General features: G+C 51.7%; 1 protein-coding gene across 1 annotated transcript in view; it reads right to left on the bottom strand.

Moving 5' to 3' along the window:
* The window catches only part of LOC144733731 (IgGFc-binding protein-like), a 44,312-nt gene extending 31,700 nt beyond the window's left edge, over positions 1–12,612 (bottom strand). Inside the window, exons 1-9 of the mRNA XM_078615754.1 lie at positions 12,255–12,612; positions 10,054–10,295; positions 8,768–8,932; positions 6,870–7,014; positions 5,362–5,524; positions 3,975–4,110; positions 3,057–3,224; positions 2,029–2,069; positions 1,061–1,146 (exon numbers count right to left, since the gene is read on the bottom strand). Of these exons, the coding sequence (XP_078471880.1) occupies positions 1,061–1,146; positions 2,029–2,069; positions 3,057–3,224; positions 3,975–4,110; positions 5,362–5,524; positions 6,870–7,014; positions 8,768–8,932; positions 10,054–10,295; positions 12,255–12,368 (1,260 nt within the window). The 5' untranslated portion in view covers positions 12,369–12,612. The remainder of the gene's footprint in view (positions 1–1,060; positions 1,147–2,028; positions 2,070–3,056; positions 3,225–3,974; positions 4,111–5,361; positions 5,525–6,869; positions 7,015–8,767; positions 8,933–10,053; positions 10,296–12,254) is intronic.
* Between the last annotated feature and the right edge of the window lie 11,177 nt (positions 12,613–23,789).

Here is a 23,789-nt window from a genome sequence, read left to right as displayed (position 1 = left end):
AATATTTACTGTAGCTACAACAGCCCGTCATTAACAGGGGAATGGTCGGTAAGTGAGCACATTGGGCTCTATGGAGGCACTACACTACACTATACACTACACTATACAATACTATACACTACACTATACACTACTATACACGACACTAGTATACACTACACAATTATATACAACACATTGGGCTATATGGAGACACTACACTACTATACACGAAACTAATATACACTACACTATATACTACGCTATACACTACACATTAGGCTCTATGGAGGCCCGTCGATTAGTCGTTACGACCAACATCCGTGACGATTATCTGAATCGGTCCTGGGTCTCCCCGAGGTTGACTCAAATGAGTACCTGATGCGGTGTGTAAACATCGCCACTGTTCGCGTGTGCACACAACAACAACCGCCATTCGCCACTAGGTGGCGGTGACTTCACGGCGCATGCGCCAGGCTATGTACACATAAAGGCCACGCAAAGTTCTAGATTTGAAGCTTTCGTGACTGCAATGATTCATATTCTTAGGTTTTTTCGGAAAAGTCACGTAGGTAAAAACATTAAAAAGTAAAATAAAAATCACGACGTTTCGGAGGCAACACAAGCTTCCGTCTTCAGGTGGTACCGTCACAGCCACGACAGCTGTATCATTTACTTGATTTACTTGATACAGCTGTCGTGGCTGTGACGGTACCACCTGAAGACGGAAGCTTGTGTTGCCTCCGAAACGTCGTGATTTTTATTTTATTTTACTTTTGAATGTTTTTACCTACTTGACTTCCGAAAAAACCTAAGAATATGAGCCACGCAAAGTGTTGAACGCCTGCCGGCAGGAGGTCACGGGACAGACCCAGCGGGTGCCATAGGTTCGACGGACCGAGTTGTCTATTGGTCGATGCACCACCACCTGTGCCACCCCCCTCCGCCACTGTGCCAACTTTGCTGCGTTTTATCCGCCCGGCGCTCCGACCATTGCTGCTGGAGGGCGACTACCTCTAACTACGATGGCAGCATCCTTCGCGAGCCTCCTCACGTGCGCGCATGCCGCGCGCCCTATCACCTCTTTGTTGAAGGTGACGGTCCACTGGATGGCAACGTCGTTGCCGGAGGTGTTGTCGAAGCTGAATGAGATGGGCATGGAACCGGCTATGAGAGGGTTTGGGGGGGGGGGGGGTATCCACAAAGACGGTTGTTACCCACAGCAGATGTTTTGTTTTGGGGTTAGATCGCGTAAATATGAATGTGCTGTCGTTTAAATTCGCCCACCGTCGCCCGACGCAGCCAATCGGTGAGGATGTTTGCGTCACGGGAACAAAACGTGGCGCCAATTCATTACTCGTTACAGCGCGACGCCGGTTGTTGTGTGTTGGAGAGTAAAACCCACTACAGGGTTTACAATTTTAGCGTAGTGTATAGTGTAGTGTATAGTGTAGTATGCTAGTTACAGCAGTACATTGGTTGTGTGTTGGAGAGTGAAACCCACTACAGCGTTTACAATTATAGTGTAGTTCATAGTGGAGTGTATAGTAGTGTATAGTGTAGTTTATAGTGTAGTGTATAGTGTGGTATACTAGTTATAGTAGTGGAGCCACGGTGGTGGAGCTATGATGGTGGAGCTAGAGGTGGTGGGTGAGGTGGTGGGAGGGTGAGGTGGGTGGGTTCGGGGTGGTGGGTCAGGTGGTGGGTGGGTAAGGTGGTGGGTGAGGTGGGTGGGTGGGGTGGTGGGTGAAGTGGGTTAGGGGTGATGGGTGAGGTGGGTGGAGTGATGGGTGAGTTGGTGAGTGGGGTGAGGTGGTGGGTCAGATGGTGGGTGGGGTGGTGGGTGAGGTATGTGGGGTGATGGGTGAGTTGGTGGGGGGGTGGAGTCGGGTGGTGGGTGGGTAATGTGGTGGGTGAGGTAGGTGGGGTGATGGGTGAGTTGGTGGGGGGTGTGGGGTGGTGGGTGGGACAGGTGGTGGGTGAGGTAAATTAGGGGTGGTGTGGGTGGCTCAGCCCATTGAGCACTTGCCCACTCGCTGCGTTTGTTACCTTGAACGACGATGGTCACGCATCGGAGCTCTGTCTCTTGTCTAGTTTCGGAGTTGAAGACACAAAACAGAAGACAGAGCGAATCATTCAGACGGCCTGGGCAGGAAAAAAAACATGTACGAGCGATATCATGGCTCAGGGAGAGACGGAGGCAGGGAGAGTGGGACAGATGGAGATTAGTCCACACTCTTTGCTGTGCCACCCACGGTGTTAGACGGAGGGGCAACGAGGGAACAGATGGACATGAGGGCAGACACACGCACACATACACACAGTGACACACACATACAGTGACACACACACACACAGTGACACACACACACAGTGACACACACACAGTGACACACAACAACAACAACCGCCATTTGCCACTAAGTGGCGGTGACGTCACCACAACGCTTGTGCCAGGCCATGTGCACCTTGAGGCCACGTGAAGTGTCGAACGCCCGCTGGCAGGAGGTCACGGGGCAGACCCAGGTGCCACGGGTCGACTGACTGAGAGACCGAGATGACTGGCTGATGTACCACCTGTGCCCCCTACTGTGCCAATTTGCTGTGCTTTATCCACCCGGCACTCCGCTCGTTGTTGTGAGCGTCGCTTCTCCGCCCTCCGTTGTTGTTGGAGGGCGACTGCCTCCAACTGCCCAGTAGCGGCGTCCTTCACGAGCCTCCTCCACTGAGGCCGATCTTGACACCGCTGGTACCAGTCACCGGCAAGTTCACTCAGCTCCACGTCCTGTACCACATCACTCCATCTCTTCTCTAGCCCGTGCCGCACCCGTTTAGCCCCCTCTATCCGGCCGAACAAAAGCTGTTTGGGCATGCGGTGGCTGGGCATGCGGGCTACATGACCCAGCCAACGCAGCCTTGCCTGCCGGAGGAGCTCACCGATGGGACTTTGCCCAGATCTTTCAACACACTCACACAGACACACACACAGACACACTGACACACACACACTGACACACACACACAGACACACACACTGACACACAGAAACACAGACACACACACATGCACACACTCACGTGGTACTCTCGGAGGCGTAGAAGCAAACCCTCTGGTTGCCGATGTCTCTGCTGGCCGGCGTCCACGACACCTTGGTGTGGAAGAGTTTGGGGTTACCCGGGTCCACCACCACGGGCGCCTTGACGACTCCCACGGGAGCGAACGTGCCCAGCCGTGGGATCGTCACTCTGAGGGCGGTGGGTGGGTGGGGGGGGGCAGCGGGGGTGCACATGGGGAGGGGAGGGGTAGGAGCGAGGGGGCAGTAGGGAGGTGGGGGCAGTAGGGAGGTGGGGGCAGTAGGGAGGTGGGGGCAGAGGGGGAGAGGAGCAGCAGATGTGGGGGGGGGGGGGCAGTGGGGGGGCAGAGAGGGGGGTCCACATGGGGTGAGGAGGGGCAGAGGGGGTGGAGGAAGACGGGCGGGGGGGGGGGCACATAGGGAGAGGAGAGGGGGGCCCGCGTGGCATTACAGAGGCGTGATTGTTTAATCATTTGCTTGTTTATTATTTTTACATTGCCGCGGTGGCGAGATGTTACAATGGTGATCAACACAACCCACTGCAGCATAGCCACCACCACCACGTGTAGCAGCAGCAGCAGGAGCACCATGGCCACCACCACTACCACCACGTGCAGCACCATTGCCACCACCACCACCACGTGTAGCAGCAGCACCATAGCCACCACTACCACCATGTGCAGCAGCACCATAGCTACCACCACCACCATTCGCAGCAGCACCATAGCCACCACCACCACCACGTGTAGCAGCAGCACCATAGCCACCACCACCACGTGCAGCAGCAGCACCATAGCCACCACCACCACTACCACCACGTGCAGCAGCAGCATAGCCACCACCACCATTCGCAGCAGCAGCAGCACCATAGCCACCACCACCACCATTCGCAGCAGCACTGCGGGACGTGACGCTGACTCACGAGCTGGCGGAGTTGGTGGCCACCTCGACGTCGATGTTCATCTCGAAGAGCACCCCCTGGCTGGCGGTGAAGGAGGCGCCGCTGGCCGGGGTGACGCCCACGAAGATCGGCATCTCGCACGACAGCGCCGGCTCGACTGTGTCGCGCGCGAGGGAACAGCGGCGCGGCATCGCGCGGTCAGCAGCGGCGTCGTCGGCGTCGTCATCGTCGTTGTTGTCATTGTCATCATTGTCGTTGTCATCGTCGTCATTGTTATGGTCGTCATCATCGTTGTCATCATCGTCGTCATCATCATTGTCATTATCCTTGTCGTCGCTGCCGTTGTCATCGTCATCATCGTCGTCATTGTCATCATTATCGTCGTCATCATCATCAACGTCGTCATCATCGTCATAATCGTCGTCATTGTCGTCATCATCATTGTCGTCGTCATTGTCATCATCGTCGTCGTCATCGCCATCGTCGTCATCATCAACGTCGTCATCAACGTCGTCATAATCGTCATTGTCGTCATCATCATCATCGTCATTATCATTGTCGTCATTGTCATCATTGTCGTCGTCATCACCGTCGTCATCGTCGTCATCATCATCAACATCGTCATCATCGGCGTCATCATCGTCATAATCGTCGTCATTGTCGTCATCATCATCATTATGGTCATCAACATCGTCATCATCGTCATCATCGTCATAATCGTCGTCATTGTCGTCATCATCGTCATCGTCGTCATCCAAACTATGAAACTACAGTCTCTGCTTTTCCGGTAACGTTGCGGTTATTGCGTTCCAGAAGAACGCTGCGTTACGGAAAAATCTCGCGATTATAAATGATATACAGAGCCGAGTCCGCGATATCGCGAGAGATGCGTAACACGGGGCCTGAACACAGGCTGCGTGGGTAGAAGCATCCATCAGCATCCCAATACCCTGTGAGATGATGATGCTATACTGATGGAGCCGTACGTACAACTGCTTATCCCTAATTGCGTTACGTATATAATCTGCATCTCCATGACATAAAAAATGCGTTCCCTAATACGTTCATCATCGCGTTATATATCCAATTCGGCGTTGTGAAAACCCAACGCAGCGTTAGAGGAGAACGGACCGAACACCAACTTTAGGCCCCGCACACTCCTAACAAGCCCCGCCCACCGTGTCCATAGACCTCGCCCACTGGTCTCATGCCCCGCCCACCGTGTTCATAGCCCCCCACCCACTGCTCTCATGCCCCGCCCATTACTCACAAGCCCCGCCTACTCTGTTCATAGGCCCGCCCATTGCTCTCACGCCCGCCCACTGCATTCACAGCACCCTCTGCACATTTATTTTTGCAATGCGGTGGTGCCTTTGAGTACACGGAGACCACGACGAGGGCGACTCACACTGAAGGAGGACCTGCAGCGGGATGCTGGACAGAGCGTCGCCAGGAGCGAGGCTCAGTGAGCCCACGGTCAGCGACGAGTTGACGGAGTCCTCGATCATCAGGGCCAGGGCCCAGAGGCCGTCGGCGTCCGTGGGAGCCGTGAAGGTGATGACGCAGGTGGCCTGTGCGGAGGGTGGGTGGGGGGTGTGTGGTGAGGGGAGGAGGGTGGGGGGTAGTGACGTGTCAAAGGCAAAGTGATGTCATGCTGAGTGAGTGGGTGGGCGAGCGAGCGAATGAATTGACCGAAGCTCGATTTGTGGGTGAGTGGTTGAATAAATGAGTAGGTGAGTTAGTGGGTGAGTGGCTGAGTAAATGAGTGGGTGAGTTAGTGGGTGAGTGGCTGAGTAAATGAGTGGGTGAGTTAGTGGGTGAGTGGCTGAGTAAATGAGTGGGTGAGTTAGTGGGTGAGTGGCTGAGTAAATGAGTGGGTGAGTTAGTGGGTGAGTGGTTGAGTAAATGAATGGGTGAGTTAGTGGATGAGTGGGTGAGTAAATGAATGGGTGAGTTAGTGGGTGAGTGGCTGAGTAAATGAGTGGGTGAGTTAGCGGGTGAGTGGCTGAGTAAATTAGTGGGTGAGTTAGTGGGTGAGTGGCTGAGTAATTTAGTGGGTGAGTTAGTGGGTGAGTCGCTGAGTAAATTAGTGGGTGAATTAGTGGGTGAATGGCTGAGTAATGTAGTGGGTGAGTTAGTGGGTGAGTGGCTGAGTAAATGAGTGGGTGAGTTAGTGGGTGAGTGGCTGAGTAAATGAGTGGGTGAGTTAGTGGGTGAGTGGCTGAGTAAATGAGTGGGTGAGTTAGTGGGTGAGTGGCTGAGTAAATGAGTGGGTGAGTAAATGAGTGGGTGAGTGCTTGAGTAAATGAGTGGGTGAGTTAGTGGGTGAGTGGTTGAGTAAATGAATGGGTGAGTTAGTGGATGAGTGGGTGAGTAAATGAATGGGTGAGTTAGTGGGTGAGTGGCTGAGTAAATGAGTGGGTGAGTTAGCGGGTGAGTGGCTGAGTAAATTAGTGGGTGAGTTAGTGGGTTAGTGGCTGAGTAATTTAGTGGGTGAGTTAGTGGGTGAGTCGCTGAGTAAATTAGTGGGTGAGTTAGTGGGTGAATGGCTGAGTAATGTAGTGGGTGAGTTAGTGGGTGAGTGGCTGAGTAAATGAGTGGGTGAGTTAGTGGGTGAGTGGCTGAGTAAATGAGTGGGTGAGTTAGTGGGTGAGTGGCTGAGTAAATTAGTGGGTGAGCTAGTGGGTGAGTGGCTGAGTAGGTAAGTGCGTGAGCGACTAGATTAGTGGGCGGGCGAGTGAGTGAGTGAATTGACTGGAGTGAGTCCTAGCCAGTGCTCAATCACACATCCATCACCCTCTGACCTACCGACCGACCGACAGCGGTCACTCTGAATTCTATAAATATGGACAGGTTGAGCACCCATCACCCACCCCCCTTACCCCCCCCCCCAAGTCACCCACCACCACCCCCCACCTCGTCGAGGACTCCGTAGGGGGCGACTCCGCAGATGCCTCCGCACTCGTCGCGTGCTCCGTTCTCGGCGTAGCGGCACCGGACCGTGTCCCCATCGGCATCATACACCGGGATGTTCCACACCGTGGTGCAGCCGGCCTTCAGCCTGGGGGGGCGAGGGGAGGGGGGGTCAGGCGAGAATGGGGGGGGGTCGGCACGAAGCATGATGAATGAATGAACAATGACACATCACAAGAGTGTACGAGGACCACTTACGCACGAGTTAGTTTTCCAGAGGTACTGTTCGTAAGTCGATTGGACTCCCTGTCGGTTGCAAACGTGTTGTACGGCGTGTACACTAAACACGGGGAATGGCTTTGAAGGTTGGATAATCTCCTGTAGATGTAGATGCCACTGGTTCTTCACGTTCTGCAGATGTAGATGCCACTGGTTCTTCACGTTCTGCAGATGTAGATGCCACTGGTTCTTCACGTTCTGCAGATGTAGATGCCACTGGTTCTTCACGTTCTGCAGATGTAGATGCCACTGGTTCTTCACGTTCTGCAGATGTAGATGCCACTGGTTCTTCACGTTCTGCAGATGTAGATGTCACTGGTTCTTCGTGTTTTGTAGATGTAGATGCCACTGGTTCTTCACGTTCTGCAGATGTAGATGCCACTGGTTCTTCACGTTCTGCAGATGTAGATGCCACTGGTTCTTCACGTTCTGCAGATGTAGATGCCACTGGTTCTTCACGTTCTGCAGATGTAGATGTCACTGGTTCTTCGTGTTTTGTAGATGTAGATGCCACTGGTTCTTCACATTTTGCAGATGTAGATGCCACTGGTTCTTCACGTTCTGCAGATGTAGATGCCACTGGTTCTTCACGTTCTGCAGATGTAGATGCCACTGGTTCTTCATGTTCTGCAGATGTAGATGCCACTGGTTCTTCATGTTCTGCAGATGTAGATGCCACTGGTTCTTCACGTTCTGCAGATGTAGATGCCACTGGTTCTTCACGTTCTGCAGATGTAGATGCCACTGGTTCTTCACGTTCTGCAGATGAAGATGCCACTGGTTCTTCACGTTCTGCAGATGTAAATGCCACTGGTTCTTCACGTTCTGCAGATGTAAATGCCACTGGTTCTTCACGTTCTGCAGATATAGATGCCACTGGTTCTTCACGTTCTGCAGATGTAGATGCCACTGGTTTTTCACGTTCTGCAGATGTAGATGCCACTGGCTCTCCACGTTCTGCAGATGTAAATGCCACCATCGCTACCAAACCTTCTCGCACACCTCCCCCCACCTCCCTCCACCTCCCCCCACACTTACCCCCATCCCTCCCCCCCCACCTCTCTCCAAACCTCCCCCCACACTTCCCGCCACACCTCCCTCCCCCCACATCCCACCCACATCCCACCCACCTCCCCCCACCTCTCCCCCACCACCCTCACACCTCCCCCCACACCTCCCCCACACCTCCCCCACACCTCCCACCCACCTCTCCCCAAACCTCCCCCACACCTCCCACCCACCTCTCTCCACACCTCCCCCCCACCTCCCCCACACCTCCCCCCCACCTCCCCCACACCTCCCCCCCACCTCCCCCCACACCTCCCTCCACACCCCACCCACTTCCCACCCACCTCCCACCTCCCACCCACCTCACCACACACCTCCCTCCCACCTCCCCCCACACCTCCACGCCCACACCTCCCCACACCTCCCCCCACACCTCCCCCCACCTCCCATCCACACCCCACCCACCTCCCACCCACCTCCCACCCACCTCCCTCCCACCTCCCACCCACCTCTCCCACCCACCTTTCCCCACACCTCCCTCCCACCTCCCCCCCACACCTCCTCCCACACCTCCCCACCCACACTTCCCCACCTCCCCCCCCCACCCACAGCACCTGATGAGCGGCTTGGAGGCGGTGACGGGCGAGACGTTGGGAGCCCCCGTGTCGCTGCGCACGCCCGGGTTGAGCACCGTGATGAGCGACCAGTCCCACTCGGACGCCTCCACGAGGCCACCTGCCCTCTGCACCAGCGCCTTGACCCAGCAGCAGTCGTCAAAGCTGCCGGGAAAGATGGGCGACGAGGAGGAGGGGGATGAGGAGGATGAGGAGGAGGATGTACACACACACGTACACGTGGTGACACAGCAACGGAGCAACTCCGCCGGCGCTGCCATCTCCACGCACCCCTCCACACGAACGCACGGGCACGCGCGTGCACGCAGCGACCTCCGCATGAGTGGTGGTGTACGTGGGGAGTGTGTGTGGGATAACTCCGGGCGGTGGGGAGCCAGCCGCTTAGCCATGTCCCTCAGATTTGAAGCTTTCGTGACTTGCAAGGATTCATACTCTTAGGTTTTTTCGGTAAAGTCACGTAGGTAAAAAAAATTAAAATTAATAAAAGTAATAATAGAAATAACATAATAATTTATATTATTACTTTGATTAATTTTACTTTTATTTTTTAAAATAAAATTAAAATTAATAAAAGTAATAATATAGATAACAATAATTTATATGATTATTTTTATTAATTTTAATTGTTTTACCTACGTGACTTTACCGAAATTGTTTTTAAATTCATAAAAGTAATAATAGAAATAACATAATAATTTCTATTATTACTTTTATTAATTACATTTTTTTTTACCTACGTGACTTTACCGAAAAAACCTAAGAGTATGTCCCTCAGAGAGGACGCTGGTGCGAGGGGCCGATCACCCGATCGGCGGGGACCCGGCGAGAAGTGGCCGAGGAGGGGGGAGTGGAGAGGGTGGACGTCGCGCCCTGCCCGCTCACGGGGAGCGGGGAGGTGGGTGTCAGCCCCCACACACACACGTACACACACGTACACAACAACAACAGCCATTCGCCACTAAGTGGTGGTGACGTCACCACGACGCTTGTGCCAGGTCATGTGCACCTTGAGGCCACGTGAAGTGTCGAACGCCCGCTGGCAGGAGGTCACGGGGCAGACCCAGATGCCACGGGTCGACTGACCGAGATGACCGAGATGACAGACGTACACACACACGTACACACACACGTACACACACACGTACACACACACGTACACAGACGTTCACACACACACTCGCACACACACATACACATACGTACAGACACACGTACACACACATGTACACACACACGTACACACACAGACGACGACGGCGACTCACGATACGACGGTGGGCTTAGAGGCTGGCACGTCGAACTCGAAGCTGGAGGCGCCGATCATCCAGTTGGAGTTCTCGTTCTGCTCCGTGCACACGAAGGAGAGGGCGTACGAGCCCTGGCACCCCTCCCGGCATTTCCACTTCTGCTTGGACTTGATGAGCGCTCCGCTGTCGATGTCTGCGTCCGTGCATTTCGCTCCCTCGTCCGAGGTCCTGCGCCAGGCCAGCATGTAGTTGAAGCGCACCTGTGGTGGTGGTTGTGGTGGTTGTGGTAGTGGTGATGTGGTGGTGGCATGGCGGTGGTGTGGTTGTGGGTGGCGTGGTGGTGGCGTGGTGGTTGTGGTGGTGGTGTGGTGGTTGTGGTGGCGGCGTGGTGGTTGTGGTGGTGGTGTGGTGGTGTGGTGGTTGTGTGGTGGCGTGGTGGTGGTGTGGTGGTGGTGGCGTGGTGGTTGTTGTGGTGGTGGCGTGGTGGTTGTGGTAGTGGCGTGGTGGTTGTGGTGGTAGTGTGGTGGTGGTTTGGTGGTGTGGTGGTGGTTTGGTGGTGTGGTGGTGGTGGTGGCGTGGTGGTTGTTGTGGTGGTGGCGGCGTGGTGGTTGTGGTGGTTGTGTGGTGGTTGTGTGGTGGTGGTGCGGTGGTGGTGGCGTGGTGGTTGTTGTGGTGGTGGCGTGGTGGTTGTGGTGGTTGTGTGGTGGTGTGGTGGTGGCGTGGTGGTGTGGTGGTTGTGGTGGTGTGGTGGGGGGAGAAGTAGTTCAGCAGTTAGTGCGCTGTCGCCACGAACCCGGCCACCCGAGTTCGATTCCCACTCACGGCCACCAACGCCACAATGACGACCGGTCCTGGGCATCCTCCCCTAGGTCAACTCAGCCTCAATCGATTACCCGGTGCGGTAGTGTAGTAAACATCGCCACCGGGGAGACAAAGGCGGCCGGGCGTGGTGCTGGCCACTCACCCCCTCGTGTATCGTGCCGGCCTTCATAAGCGCTCGCTAACAGTACTTGCCCCAACAGTTTATCAAGGTTACACGTGGGGGCCTTTGTCTTTGTTTGGTGTGTGGTGGGGGAGGTATGGAGGGGGGTGAGAGGTCAGAATCAGCGTTTTATACCGCTGGAGGAGGAATCTGAAGCGCCGTAAAGCTCTTTTTTCACGACAGCAAACAGTTACGTGGCAGGTTAAACAAATCCGCTGTGTCACTTCCAGATACAACAGCAGACCACCCCCCCCCCCCCATCCTCACCGAGGCAATTGGCCCACTGAGCTTTCTAAATTCGTCGTTCCCTAAGCGACCTGGTCCATCGCAAGTGACAGCCACTCAACAAAGTGTGGCTTAGGGGCCGTCCATAAATTATGTTGCTGGAGGGCCAGTAGCAGCGTCCTTCACGAGCCTCCTCCACAGAGGCCGATCTTGAAACCGCTGGTACCAGTCATCGGTAAGTCCACTCAGCTCCACGTCCTCCCGTACCACATCATTCCATCTCTTCTCTAGCCCGTGCCGCGCCCGTTTAGCGGTGGCTGGGCATGCGGGCTACATGACACAGCCAACGTGGCCTTGGTTGCTGGAGGAGCTCATCGATGGGACTTTGTCCAGATCTTTCAAGGGTTTGTGAGCTCCTCACACAATCCAGCCTGGTTAAATCCCAGGATGGGTCATAGGCAGGCCAGCCTAAATGTTTTTAGCCGGCAAAGATGTTCCATTAGGGTGGGTCTTCATTGAGGCTGAGTCGACCGGTTCCGATAATTCACTATGTAACACGATCGATTTTTGTTCCTGGGTAATAAGTGTTATTTCCGAATTGCTTATGCCTCAAATGTGCAGAAAGTGTATATTATTATTTCCCACAAACTTTGCTTTTGTGACCAGAACTTTACGTGAAGGATTGACACAAATTCACCCTTTTTTCTCATTGAAAATAGGTATATTTCAAAATATCACTATCCTGGTCACAAAAGCAAAGTTGGTGGGTAATAAGAATAATAGCCACTTTCTGTACTTTTGAGGTATAAGCAATTCGAAAATAACACTTACAACCCAGGGACAAAACAAATATATTTTTGTGTCAAGGTATAAAAATCACTGATGTTGGCTGTGAGCGGGAATCGAACTCGGGTCGCCGGGTTCGAAGCGCAGCTTAGCGCTGACCACTGTCCGCTGCCACGACCACTCTGCCAACTCGACACTTCACACGCGCACACAGACACACACTCACCTTGCCACCTTCCTCCTGGATCCAGGAGATGGTGCCACCTCTCAGGTGAGTGGCTTCCACCCCCAGGGCGGCTACCATCACCACCATCACGAGGGCACCCAACGCGAGCCTCATGATGACAGTGGGAGATCAAGTTTCGCGTGGGTAGCAGCAGCAGGAGGATCGAGAAGCGATTGGCGGTGCGGTTGTGGAGTCCTCGCACCACAAGGACAAAGATTCCCTCGTGTTGCTTTTAGCGGACTGTCGGGGGTCAGCTGTCAAGGTCACACACACACACAGACACACACCAACTTCACTCACACGCACTCAGAGGGAGAGATGGAGAGAGAGAGAGATGGACTGTCTGCTGTGACAGTCTTCTCACCACCCTCCGGTCTCTGGAGAGTTCAGGGAGTGGTTGACGCTTCTTATAGATGCCACCATCGCGAGGGGTCACACCCTTGGCCGTGACTTGGCGGCTATTTGGCCCAGGGCTTGGGCAAGGTCGCTCACCCACAGACATTCGTCCCCGTGGGTTTTGAGACGCGATCTCAAGTTTTCAGGGCAGGAGGTTCGTGGGTTCTATCCCGACCCTGACGTCTGCTGCTGCTGTATATTTCGAGTTCTGCATCTCTCTCTCTCATCAACATCACTCTGGCTAGGAGATGTTAACTACCTCGCCTGGTATACAGGAGGTCGTGGATCCTATCCCGAGCCTGACCATACCGGCCGCTGCTGTATATTTGGAGTTTGCGTGTCTCTGTCTCATCATCATCATCACTGTGGCTAAGATATGTTAACTACCTCGCCTGGTATACAGGAGGTCGTGGGTCCTATCCCGACCCTGACCATGCCTGCCGCTGCTGTATATTTGGAGTTTGCATTTGCTTCATGTGGTCGCTTGGATTCTTCTCCACATTTAGCAACACGCGTTTAGAGTATTCTGCTGCTACTTTCAATTTCTACGTGATGGTGATATCAGCCACTTGGTCGATCTGCTATCATTTGTGATGGGCCAGGGTCGCTTCTGAAAAAGGGGCTATTACGTAGCTCAGAGGTGCCTTGCCTGGTAACAATAAAAACAAATTTAGTTGAATCTATGGGTCTGTATGTATCTCTATGGGAGTGTGTGTATCTCTATGGGTCTGTATGTATCTCTGTTGGAGTGTGTGTATCTCTATTTGTCTCTATGTATCTCTATGGGTCTCTGTGTATATCTATGGGTCTCTATGTATCTCTGTGGGTCTCTGTGTATCTCTATGGGTCTATATGTATCTCTATGGGTCTCTATGTATCTCTATGGGTCTCTATGTATCTCTATGGGTCTATATGTATCTCTATGGGTCTCTATGTATCTCTATGGGTCTCTATGTATCTCTATGGGTCTCTGTGTATCTCTATGCGTTGAGAATATTTGGCTGCCGCTATGAATATCCACGTGATAAGTCACCATTTGGCTGAGTTGCAATAATTTGTGATAGCCAGGTCAGGGCTTGTGAAAAAGAGCCACGCCATATCTCAGTGGGGGTTCTTGATTAGTAACAATATCTATAAAAAACAACTTAATTCAGTAGTTTTAAATATTGAGGGTCCTGGTGAGACGATAATGATTGTCCTGGCTAGATCCAGGAAACCTGTTCTCTCCATCGCCACTCACCTGGCAGTGACCTTGCCTGATAAAATAAAAAAATATTTTTAATTGACTTTAAAACGATTTCCCTTACCCCGTGAAAAGAGACAACAGCGTGACCTTCGTCAAGTCACCAACAGTACCCCCAGCCACTCATGCCACGCCAAAGGCAAAGGTGCCCCGTGTAGCCTGAACACACCGCTAGGGAAAGTGCTGTTAGCGAAGGAGCACCTATGAAGGCCGGCACGGCAAGCGAGGGGCCGTGGGTGGCCAGCACCACGCCCGGCCGCCTTTGTCTTCCCGAGTGACGGCGTTTACACACCGGGTACTCATTTGCGGCCGAGTCGACCTAGGGGAGCTAGAGGACATCCCCAACTACCACCGCCCCCCACCAATGCTCCCCACCACCACCCCCACCACCACCCCCACCACCACCCCCCATCACCACCGCCCCCACCACCACCCTCCCAACACCACCACCCCCCACCACCACCCTCCCACCACCCCTCCCCACCACCACCCTCCCACCACCGCCCCACCCACACCACCGCACCCGCGCCTAGCCCCGTGGCAATTCCGGAGCGATGCCTTTGTTGTTTTTCGTCTTCTTGGTCTCTGAGCGCGACGGCAAATACTGCAGGTGAGACAGAAATAATGATAATAATACTACTACTAATACTACTACATGAGCATAACAACGCCGTCACCTGACAAGATGGAAATTATAAGACATGCGGCCGCGGGGCGTAGAACGACGTGTGTTGAGTGGGCGGGTAGGCGGGTGGGTAGGTAAGTAGGTCGATAGAAACCCCTAGACTCAGAGACCCATAGTCTCAGAGATCCATAGACTCAGAGACCCATAGACTCAGAGATCATGTCGACTCAAAGACCCATAGAAACTGAGACCCGTAGAATCACAGACCCATAAGCACGTAGACCCATAGACCCGTATACAGACCGACAGAATCATCACACAGAGACCCACAGACTCACCACACAGAGACCCACAGACTCACCACACAGAAAGCCAGAGACTCGCCACACAGACCCACGGACTCATCACAGAGACCCACAGACTCACCACACAGACACCCACAGACTCACCACACAGAGACCCACAGACTCACCACACATATCAACAAACTCATCACACAGACACACACAGACTCATCACACAGAGACCCACAGACTCACCACACAGAGACCCACAGACTCATCACACAGAAAGCCAGAGACTCACCACACAGAGACCCACAGACTCACCACACAGAGACCCACAGACTCATCACACATAGATGAACAAACTCATCACACAGAGAGACATCGACTCAATTGTAAAATATGTTGTGAGTTTGCTCTCTAACACAACACGACCGGTTAGGGCTAAAGTCGCAACTAATTGGGGAAGTTTTGTTCACAACGTGACCAACTGAAACCGATTCGCTGTGTCAGGTGGAGGTCGGTTTACGACACAGTTACATTTACGTGATCTCTAACCCCAACGCAAACGTCATCACTATACTATATACTACACTACTATACACCGCACTACGATACACTGTTATACACTACACTACTATACTATACACTACACTACTGCACAATACACTACTGTACACTATTAGACACTACACTATACACTACACGATATACTACACTACTATACACTACACTATACACTACACGATACACTACACTACTATACACTACACTATACACTACACCACACTACTATACATCACTACTATACACTACACTATACACTACACTACTATACTACACTACTATACTACATTGAACTGCTTGTTGTTGTGTTTAGTTTGTTGTCCTTCCCCCGCACGTACGGTGCGAAATAAGTTCGACATACGTACGTACATCAGTGTCTGATCCATCAACCCTCGCTGATGCTGCTGCCTGCGTGTAGCAATATCTTCGGGACCTTTTTTTACCAGTATCAAAGTGTGACAAATAAGAGTAGGGGTTGTGCCCTTTCTGGAAATAAAACAGGAGTCGTGTTAAGATGTTCAAACACCAAATATAAACATTTTGCAAGGATTCATACTCTTAGGGTTTTTTCGGTAAAGTCACGTAGGTAATTACCGAAAAAAACCAAGAGTATGAATCCTTGCAGTCACGAAAGCTTCAAATATAAACCTTTTTCAAGGAATCAAGTTAACGCATTAACCACACGCAGTGCTTGTGGTGGACATGCAAACAGACAGGCTCTGATAATAATGTAACTATAATGTTATAGGCATTGTCTATAATAATATACATATATTATAGCCCAGATCTGTCACTCTGTGACTGTGATTAACGCCCCCGGATTGGTTGAAGTGCGTCACGTGACCGCGAGCTAGCAGCCAACCAGAGGTGCGCCCCTCCCAAATATGTAAGCTCGCGGATTGGTTGAAGTGCGTCACGTGACCGCGAGATGTCCACTTCCCGACCTTATGGAAGAGGTACATAGATTACACTTTTGTCATCTGGCCACATGGCCGGCCTGCTCTAAACCAATTTCTCGACCACATCAATTCCATACACCCAGCCATCAGATTCACCATGGAAGTCGAAAAAGATGGCAAGGTACCCTTTTTGGATGTCCTAATTAAAAGGAGACCTGATGGTTCAATGAGCCACTCTGTCTACAGGAAAGCCACCCATACGGATGCTTACCTAAAACCGGATTCCCACCACCATCCAAGACTCTATACCATAGAGCCCAATGCATTTCCGACCAGGAACACATTGTCAGTGAACTCAAACACGTACGCCAAGCTCTTAAGGCTAATGGTTACTCCGACTACACAATCCGCAAGGCCATCACTCCAACCATCAAGAAGGATCCTGTTGAGGAGCCTTTCAAGACCATCACCTTACCCTACATTGCTGGGGTCACAAAAAAGATCTCCAAAATCCTGATTAAACACAAGATCCAGGTCCGATTCAACACAGTACATAAAATCCGTGATCTGGTCCCGTCTGTAAAAGATGTGGTTCCAGACATACAGTACCCTGGCGTCTACAAACTAAGTTGCCTCTGTGGTAGCAGTTACATTGGAGAAACCAAACGACATGTCTCGGACCGCATCCGTGAACATAAAGCAGACCTGAAACACGGTAGGACAAACACCTCAGCCGTGGCAGATCACTGTTACAATTCAGTGGGCTCACATGACATTGATTTCTCCAAGACAGAGGTTCTCTGCAAGCCAACTGGCTATCATGAGAGATTCGTTCATGAGGCTATCCACATATACAAACACAGAGATAATTTCAACCGAGAATATGGATTCTGGCTTAGCAATCATTGGAAGGACGTAATACACCATTTCGGATCTTAACTGATTGTGTTCACATTTACGGTGACTTTCAGACCGCGTTCCACTCACTGGCATTGTATTCTCCGCAGGGAATGGATTCTTTTCTCCGCTGCAAGTTTCCTTTCACTACTCACCCATTGACACGACGGTCAATGGTACAGTGTATAATAACAAATAGTATAACATTTATATGCTTAATACAATGTACAAAGTAATATATAGTATCGTATAGTATTGTAATTGTATAGTAAATATATAGCAGTGTGATACACATTAGGGTGGGTAGAATAATACATAGTGTTATATTAAAATGTATAAGGTGGTTTATAGCAATACAGTGTATAATTTAATGTTGGGTTTGTCTATGGCAGTATATAGTACGGTGTAGACTCGTGTGATGTAAGAGAATAACGTTTAGATGGAAGCATATTATATAATTTTTACGACGTAGAATTGTTATGTATTACTTACTGTTAGTAACTCAGCTTATTGTAGAGTATAGTAAGTATACTGATGATGCTATGTAGTTTATACTTTAGTTGTTTATGTAGTTTATACTTTAGTTTTTTACGTGGTTGTTTAGTAACTGCAGCTACATACTATTAACATTCCTTTCCTTTGTTAATGCTACCCCCTTCCCCCTCCCTTTGATGCTGCTAATCCTGCATAATGCACGGGCATAATATTAATTTTAACCCCCCCCCCGCCCACCTCCTACGCATTCTCCATATGCTAAATTCCTCTTGATATTAATTCTAGATTTGAAGCTTTCGTGACTGCAAGGGTGGGTAGAATAATACATAGTGTTATATTAACACTATGTGTGTATTCCGTGGCTGCGGAGACGCAGCCACGGAAAGCTCCTCTTGATATGCAAATTATTTTGTCAAGGCTCTCTTCTTCCCACCTCCCCCCTCCAACCCAGCTTAAATATACGCTCTAAGCTTGGTGGTGTTTCATTCTTCACCTGAGGACGGCTGCTTGCGTTGTGGCCGAAACGTCGTGAGAATTATTTTCTTATGTTTTATTTTTATTATTTTATTACTTCCCTTCTACGTGACTTTACCGAAAGAACCAAGAAGATGTCCACTTCCTGTTGTGTTGCGCCCCGCACCTCGAAGGCCCGAGAAGCAGCAACATGGCGGCCACAGCGCCGGAGACGCAGCCACGGAAAGCTGACGGTCGATCCACTCACATACGGCTCACTCATACACACAGCTCACTCACACACACACAGCTCACTCACACACAATCGCATGCACCTCAGAGGAGATGGGTGAGTCAGAGTGAGGCAGAGCCGTGCTCCGTCCACTGCTGCCCTGAGGGACCCCCGTAGGCCCGCCACTGTTGGCCTTGAGGGAGAGCCGCGCTCTCTCCACTGCTGCCCTGAGGGAGAGCCACGCTCTCCCCACTGCTGCCCTGAGTGACCCCCGTGCTCTCCACTGCTGCCCTGAGGGAGATCCGCGCTCTCTCTACTGCTGCCCTGAGGGAGAGCCACGCTCTCCCCACTGCTGCCCTGAGTGACCCCCGTGCTCTCCACTGCTGGCTTGAAGGAGAGCCGTCCTCCGTCCACTGCTGCCTTGAGGAAGAGCCGTGCTCTGTCCATTACATTGATCCTCGAGTTTTTTTGGTGCTTAAATCCACTGCTGGATGAAGGCTCACCGCACGCTGTGCGAGTGGATCGTAAAGATTTACTTGACCAGTGTGTTGGGGGGTGCCGCAGGCTGTGGTTGTTGGGGGGTGCCGCAGGCTGTGGTTGTTGGGGGGTGCCGCAGGCTGTGGTTGTTGGGGGGTGCCGCAGGCTGTGGTTGTTGGGGGGTGCTGCAGGCTGTGGTTGTTGGGGGGTGCCGCAGGTTGTGGTTGTTCGGGGACGCTGCAGGCTGTGGTTGTGCGGGGGCGCCATAGGTGTGCCCCCTTTTAAGTGACTTTACCGAAAGAACCAAGAACATGAATCCATGCAGTCACGAAAGCTTTACATCGAAAAATAATAATGTAACTATAATGTTATATGGCATTATCTATAATAACAATGTAACTATACTATTAGAGGCATTGCCATTAATAACAATGTAACTATAATGTTATATGGCATTGTCTATAATAATGTAACTATAATGTTAGAGGCATTGCAATTAATAACAATGTAACTATAATGTTAGAGGCATTCTCATTGAAACTGATTGACCTACAGCAGAGACAGCTGCTGCCTTCTTTATGGCCTCGTCTCACCACCAGTGTCAAACCAGAGAACAACGCCAAAAGGTGAACAGTGTGTAGACAATGCCACACGTATCGGAGCACTTATAGCTCAGGTCCAGCAGTTATATCTTTGGGAGCCTTTCTTTGTCAGTATCAAAGGTATGACCAGCAGTGTTTGCCCTTTTCTATAGGGGCAGCAGTTTTCAGCTTCGTGAATGTCAAGGGAGGACCTTCCAGCCACACAAAGTGCCGCATGACGACGACGACGGCGATGATGATGATGAAAGGTGCTATTAGGGTCAGCGATGTAATAACGAGACTCGCTCAGACCGACAAATTGGCTCTCATGAGGCCTAATTACGCACGTATAACGGAGCCTTTATTTGGCGAGCAAAGAGGTCAAAGTGTTGTTATACTTTGACAATCACCCCCCAGGGCCGGTTAAGAATTATATTGGTGGTTTGCTAATGGAGGCCCAGCACGGTGGGATGGAGCACGGGGTCGAGCATTTGATTGAGCATGTGGTCGAGCATTGGCTGGATGTGTTATGGGGTTGAGCATGGGATTGAGCGTTTTGATCAAGCATGCATTTGGGAACAAGGTCAAGCGTGGACTTGATGTGTTATGGGTTTGATCATGGGATCGAACATGAGATTGAGCACGGGATCGAGCGTGTCATCGAGCATGGGATCGAGCCTTTTAATCGAGCATGCATTTGGGAACAAGGTCAAGCATGGGCTTGAGGCGTTATGGGATTGAGCATGGGATCGAGTCTGGGATAATTCAGGAGGCACTGTTGGCCTATTGGATAACACAGCCTTGCAACCGCAGCAGCATCTGGATCTAGACAGTGGACTCCAGTTCCATGCTGACATACGTCGTCTGGTCTGCAATAAATGCATTGTTTTGAGTTCGTATGTGTGTATGTATGTTGAACTTATTTCGCACCGTACATAACCGTTTTAATCGGTTGTGCGGGGGTTTAAGGACAACAAACTAAACACACAAAAAGCAGTTCTAAAGAAACGAGTTTGTCAATGTGGATGATTTTAATAGGGCACAGCTTGAGTGGCTTCCTAATATCGGAAGAGAAGAGCGTTCCAGACGGCCGCAGAAGCAGCACAACTGAAAGCGCCGCTCGAAGACGATGCAGTGACCGCCATCTTTGTTCGACGGCTAGCTATAAGTGTAGTGTGTAGTAGTGTATCGTGTAGTAGTGTGGAGTGTAGTGTTTTTAGTAGTGTATAGTGTAGTGCATAGGAGAGTACACTGGAGTGTATAGTCGTGTATCGTAGTGTGTAATGCATTGTCGTGTGTTGTGTATCGTGTAGTGTATAGTCGTGTATGGTGTAGTAGTGTGGAGTGTAGTGTTTTTAGTCGTGTGTAGTGTATATTGTAGTGCATAGTATACTGTTGTGTATAGGAGTGTATGGTGTAGTAGTGTGGAGTGTAGTGTTTTTAGTCGTGTGTAGTGTATTTTGTCGTGTGTAGTGTAGTGTATCGCGTAGTGTATAGTGTATAGCATCTTTGTTCGACGGCTTAGCCAGAAGCCACCACTGCTGCTGCGCAGGTGACAGCCGGAGTGTCGCATGACGATGGTTTATAGCTCCTTGACGAGGTCAGGAGCGAGGTACCGTGGTTCATTCAAAGGTCGACGGTGGAGGAAGGGAGCCAAGGGAGGAAGGAAGGGCGAACCTTTAGATGATTTTGGCATCGCGGCACTGGAGTTGATGCACGTGTGAGATGTCCGCGCTGACAGCTGACTTTGCGTATTCCACGAGCCGTCATCATCATCAATCACCCGCAGACAAGTCAAGGGGTGTGGACCCACATCACACACACACGCCACACATTACACCATACACATCACGCAGGCAAAATACAATGTTGATTTGAAGCGTTCGTGACTGCAGGAATCCATACTCTTTGGTTATTTCGATAAAGTCACGTGGGTAGAAAAAATAATAGATCACGACGTTTCAATCACAGCAGGGAAACTGCTTAAACGTGAACTGTTTCAGCAGTTTCCCTGCTGTGATTGTCTCACCTGATGATGGTCGCTTGTGTTGCGATCGAAACGTCGTGATCTATTATTTTTTCTACCTACGTGACTTTACCGAAAGAACCAAAGAGTATAAAATACAATGACAAAGATCCCAGCCCCCCCCCCCCCTGCACGGCCGTCACAGACGTAGGGACAAGTGTCGTTAGTGAGTAGCAGCAGCAGGGCCTCCTCCACTGAGGCCGATCTTGACACCGCTGGTACCAGTCATCGGCAAGTCCACTCAGCTCCACGTCCTTCTGTACCACATCACTCCATCTCTTCTCTAGCCCGTGCCGCGCCCGTTTAGCCCGCTTGATCCGGCCGAACAAAAGCTGTTTGGGCATGCGGTGATTGGGTATGCGGGCTACATGGCCCAGCCAACGCAGCCTTGCCTGCCGAAGGAGTTCACCGATGGGACTGTGTCAAGATCTTTCAGGGATGTGTGTACTCATTACACAATCAAGCCTGCAGGTTAAACACATGATGGATCGTAGGCAGGCCACCCTGAACGTTTCGAACTGGCGATGATGTTCCATTTGAGGCGCCCCGCGTTTTGCAAGCAAAGAAAAGGGAGGGCATGACCGTGGTCGAGAAGACACACACAGACAGACACAGACACACACAGTCACACGGACACACACACAGACACAGAGACACATATATAGAAACACACGCAGATACACAGACACACACACGCAGATACACATACAGAGACACACACACACACGCAAATACACACATACAGAGACACACACAGAGACGCAGACACAGGCAAACACACTCGGAGTCCCGCACAAACACTTCTTTTCAAGCCATAGGCGACAGGAGGATTCTGGGGAATGTGTGGCGTCATAGCAGAGAGCCACTAAGTGGCGGTGACGTCACCACGACGCTTGTGCCAGGCCATGTGCACCTTGAGGCCACGTGTCGAACGCCCGCTGGCAGGAGGTCACGGGGCAGACCCAGCAGGTGCCACGGGTCGACCGACTGAGATGACTGAGATGACTGGCTGATGCACCACCCTGTGCCCCCTTGCTGTGCCAACTTGATGTGCTTTAGCCACCCCGCGCTTCGCTCGTTGTTGTGAGCGTACACACACACGCGCACGCACTCACCCGCAATCAATCATTTCGCTTGGCATGCATTGCAATGCAGTCGCCCAATTAATGACTTGTTCATTTCGGTGTCGCGGCAATGCACGGCACGAGAAGCGTCGTGCATACACCACCTGTAAATAGACACACACAAACACGGACTATGGGTGGATGGGGTGGTAGTGGTGGGTGGGGTGGTAGTGGTGGATGGTGGGTGGGGTGGTGGGGGTGGTGGTGGGAGTGATGGGGGTGGGGTGGTAGTGGTGGGTGGGGTGGTAGTGGTGGGTGGGTGGGGTGGTGGTGGGGGTTGTGGGTGGGATGGTGGGGGTGGATGGGGTGGTAGGGGTGGGTGGGGTGGTGGGGGTGGTAGGGGTGGGTGGGTTGCTCGGGATGGTGGTGGTGGTAGTGATGGGGTGGGGTGGTGGTGGGTGGTGGTGGTGGGTGTGCGTGGGGTGGTGGTGGGGCTAGGTGGGGGAGGAGGTGCACGGCAGTGTTGCAATGTCGACTGAAATGCGCTCCTAGCGAACTCTCGTCGTCGGTGGGGGAGGTGATGTTGAAGCCACCGGCAGGCAATGCCCATCCCCAAAAACCGAGCCCACACCCTTGGTCGCTGTCTTCACGAAACCCTGGCTGGTGGTGGGGGGGGTCCACGTGGGCTCCACGGTGGCTAGGAGATGTTAACTACCTCACCTGGTGCGCATGAGACCGTGGGTTCGATCCCAGACCCTGACCGACGCCTGCCTGCTGCTGTATATTTGGAGTCAGTGTCAACTCTCACCCCGTGGTGGTCACTGCGTGAAATTTTTGGTCCTCCGAATGTTTTCTTCCATCAACGTCGCAGCGCCGTTTATACCAATTTTGGCCGCTGCTATGAATCTCCACGTGATGATGAGGACGAAGGAGCCACCGCCTCGCTGAGCTCTCGTCCGTGATGGGCCGGGTGGCTTCTCGAATAAGTAATATTTTTAAAAACTTTTTTAAAAACACGCTTTTATCAAATGTACTAGTAATGGAAGAACTCCAAGACTCCAGGAAGTGGCCCGAAGCTTGCCATAACGTAAGGGACCGTGGCCAATTACAGCCAACGTCAGTTGAGCGTGGGCAATTAGACCCAAGTCGACACATAACATAAAAGAGAATGCTTAACAATGTATATTTTATTTCCTATGATAGAATATAGTATTGTCATCAGTATGACATGAGTATACCAAGTTTGCAGTCGATACCACATTGGGAAGTGGGTTAAAATTGAGTTACAAGATTTGA

The sequence above is a fragment of the Lampetra planeri genome, chromosome 48 (assembly GCF_965212315.1).
Source record: "Lampetra planeri chromosome 48, kcLamPlan1.2.h2, whole genome shotgun sequence".
Lineage (NCBI taxonomy): Eukaryota > Metazoa > Chordata > Hyperoartia > Petromyzontiformes > Petromyzontidae > Lampetra > Lampetra planeri.
Note: the sequence above shows the minus strand (reverse complement) of the source record. Positions and strands in the feature narration are given on the sequence as shown.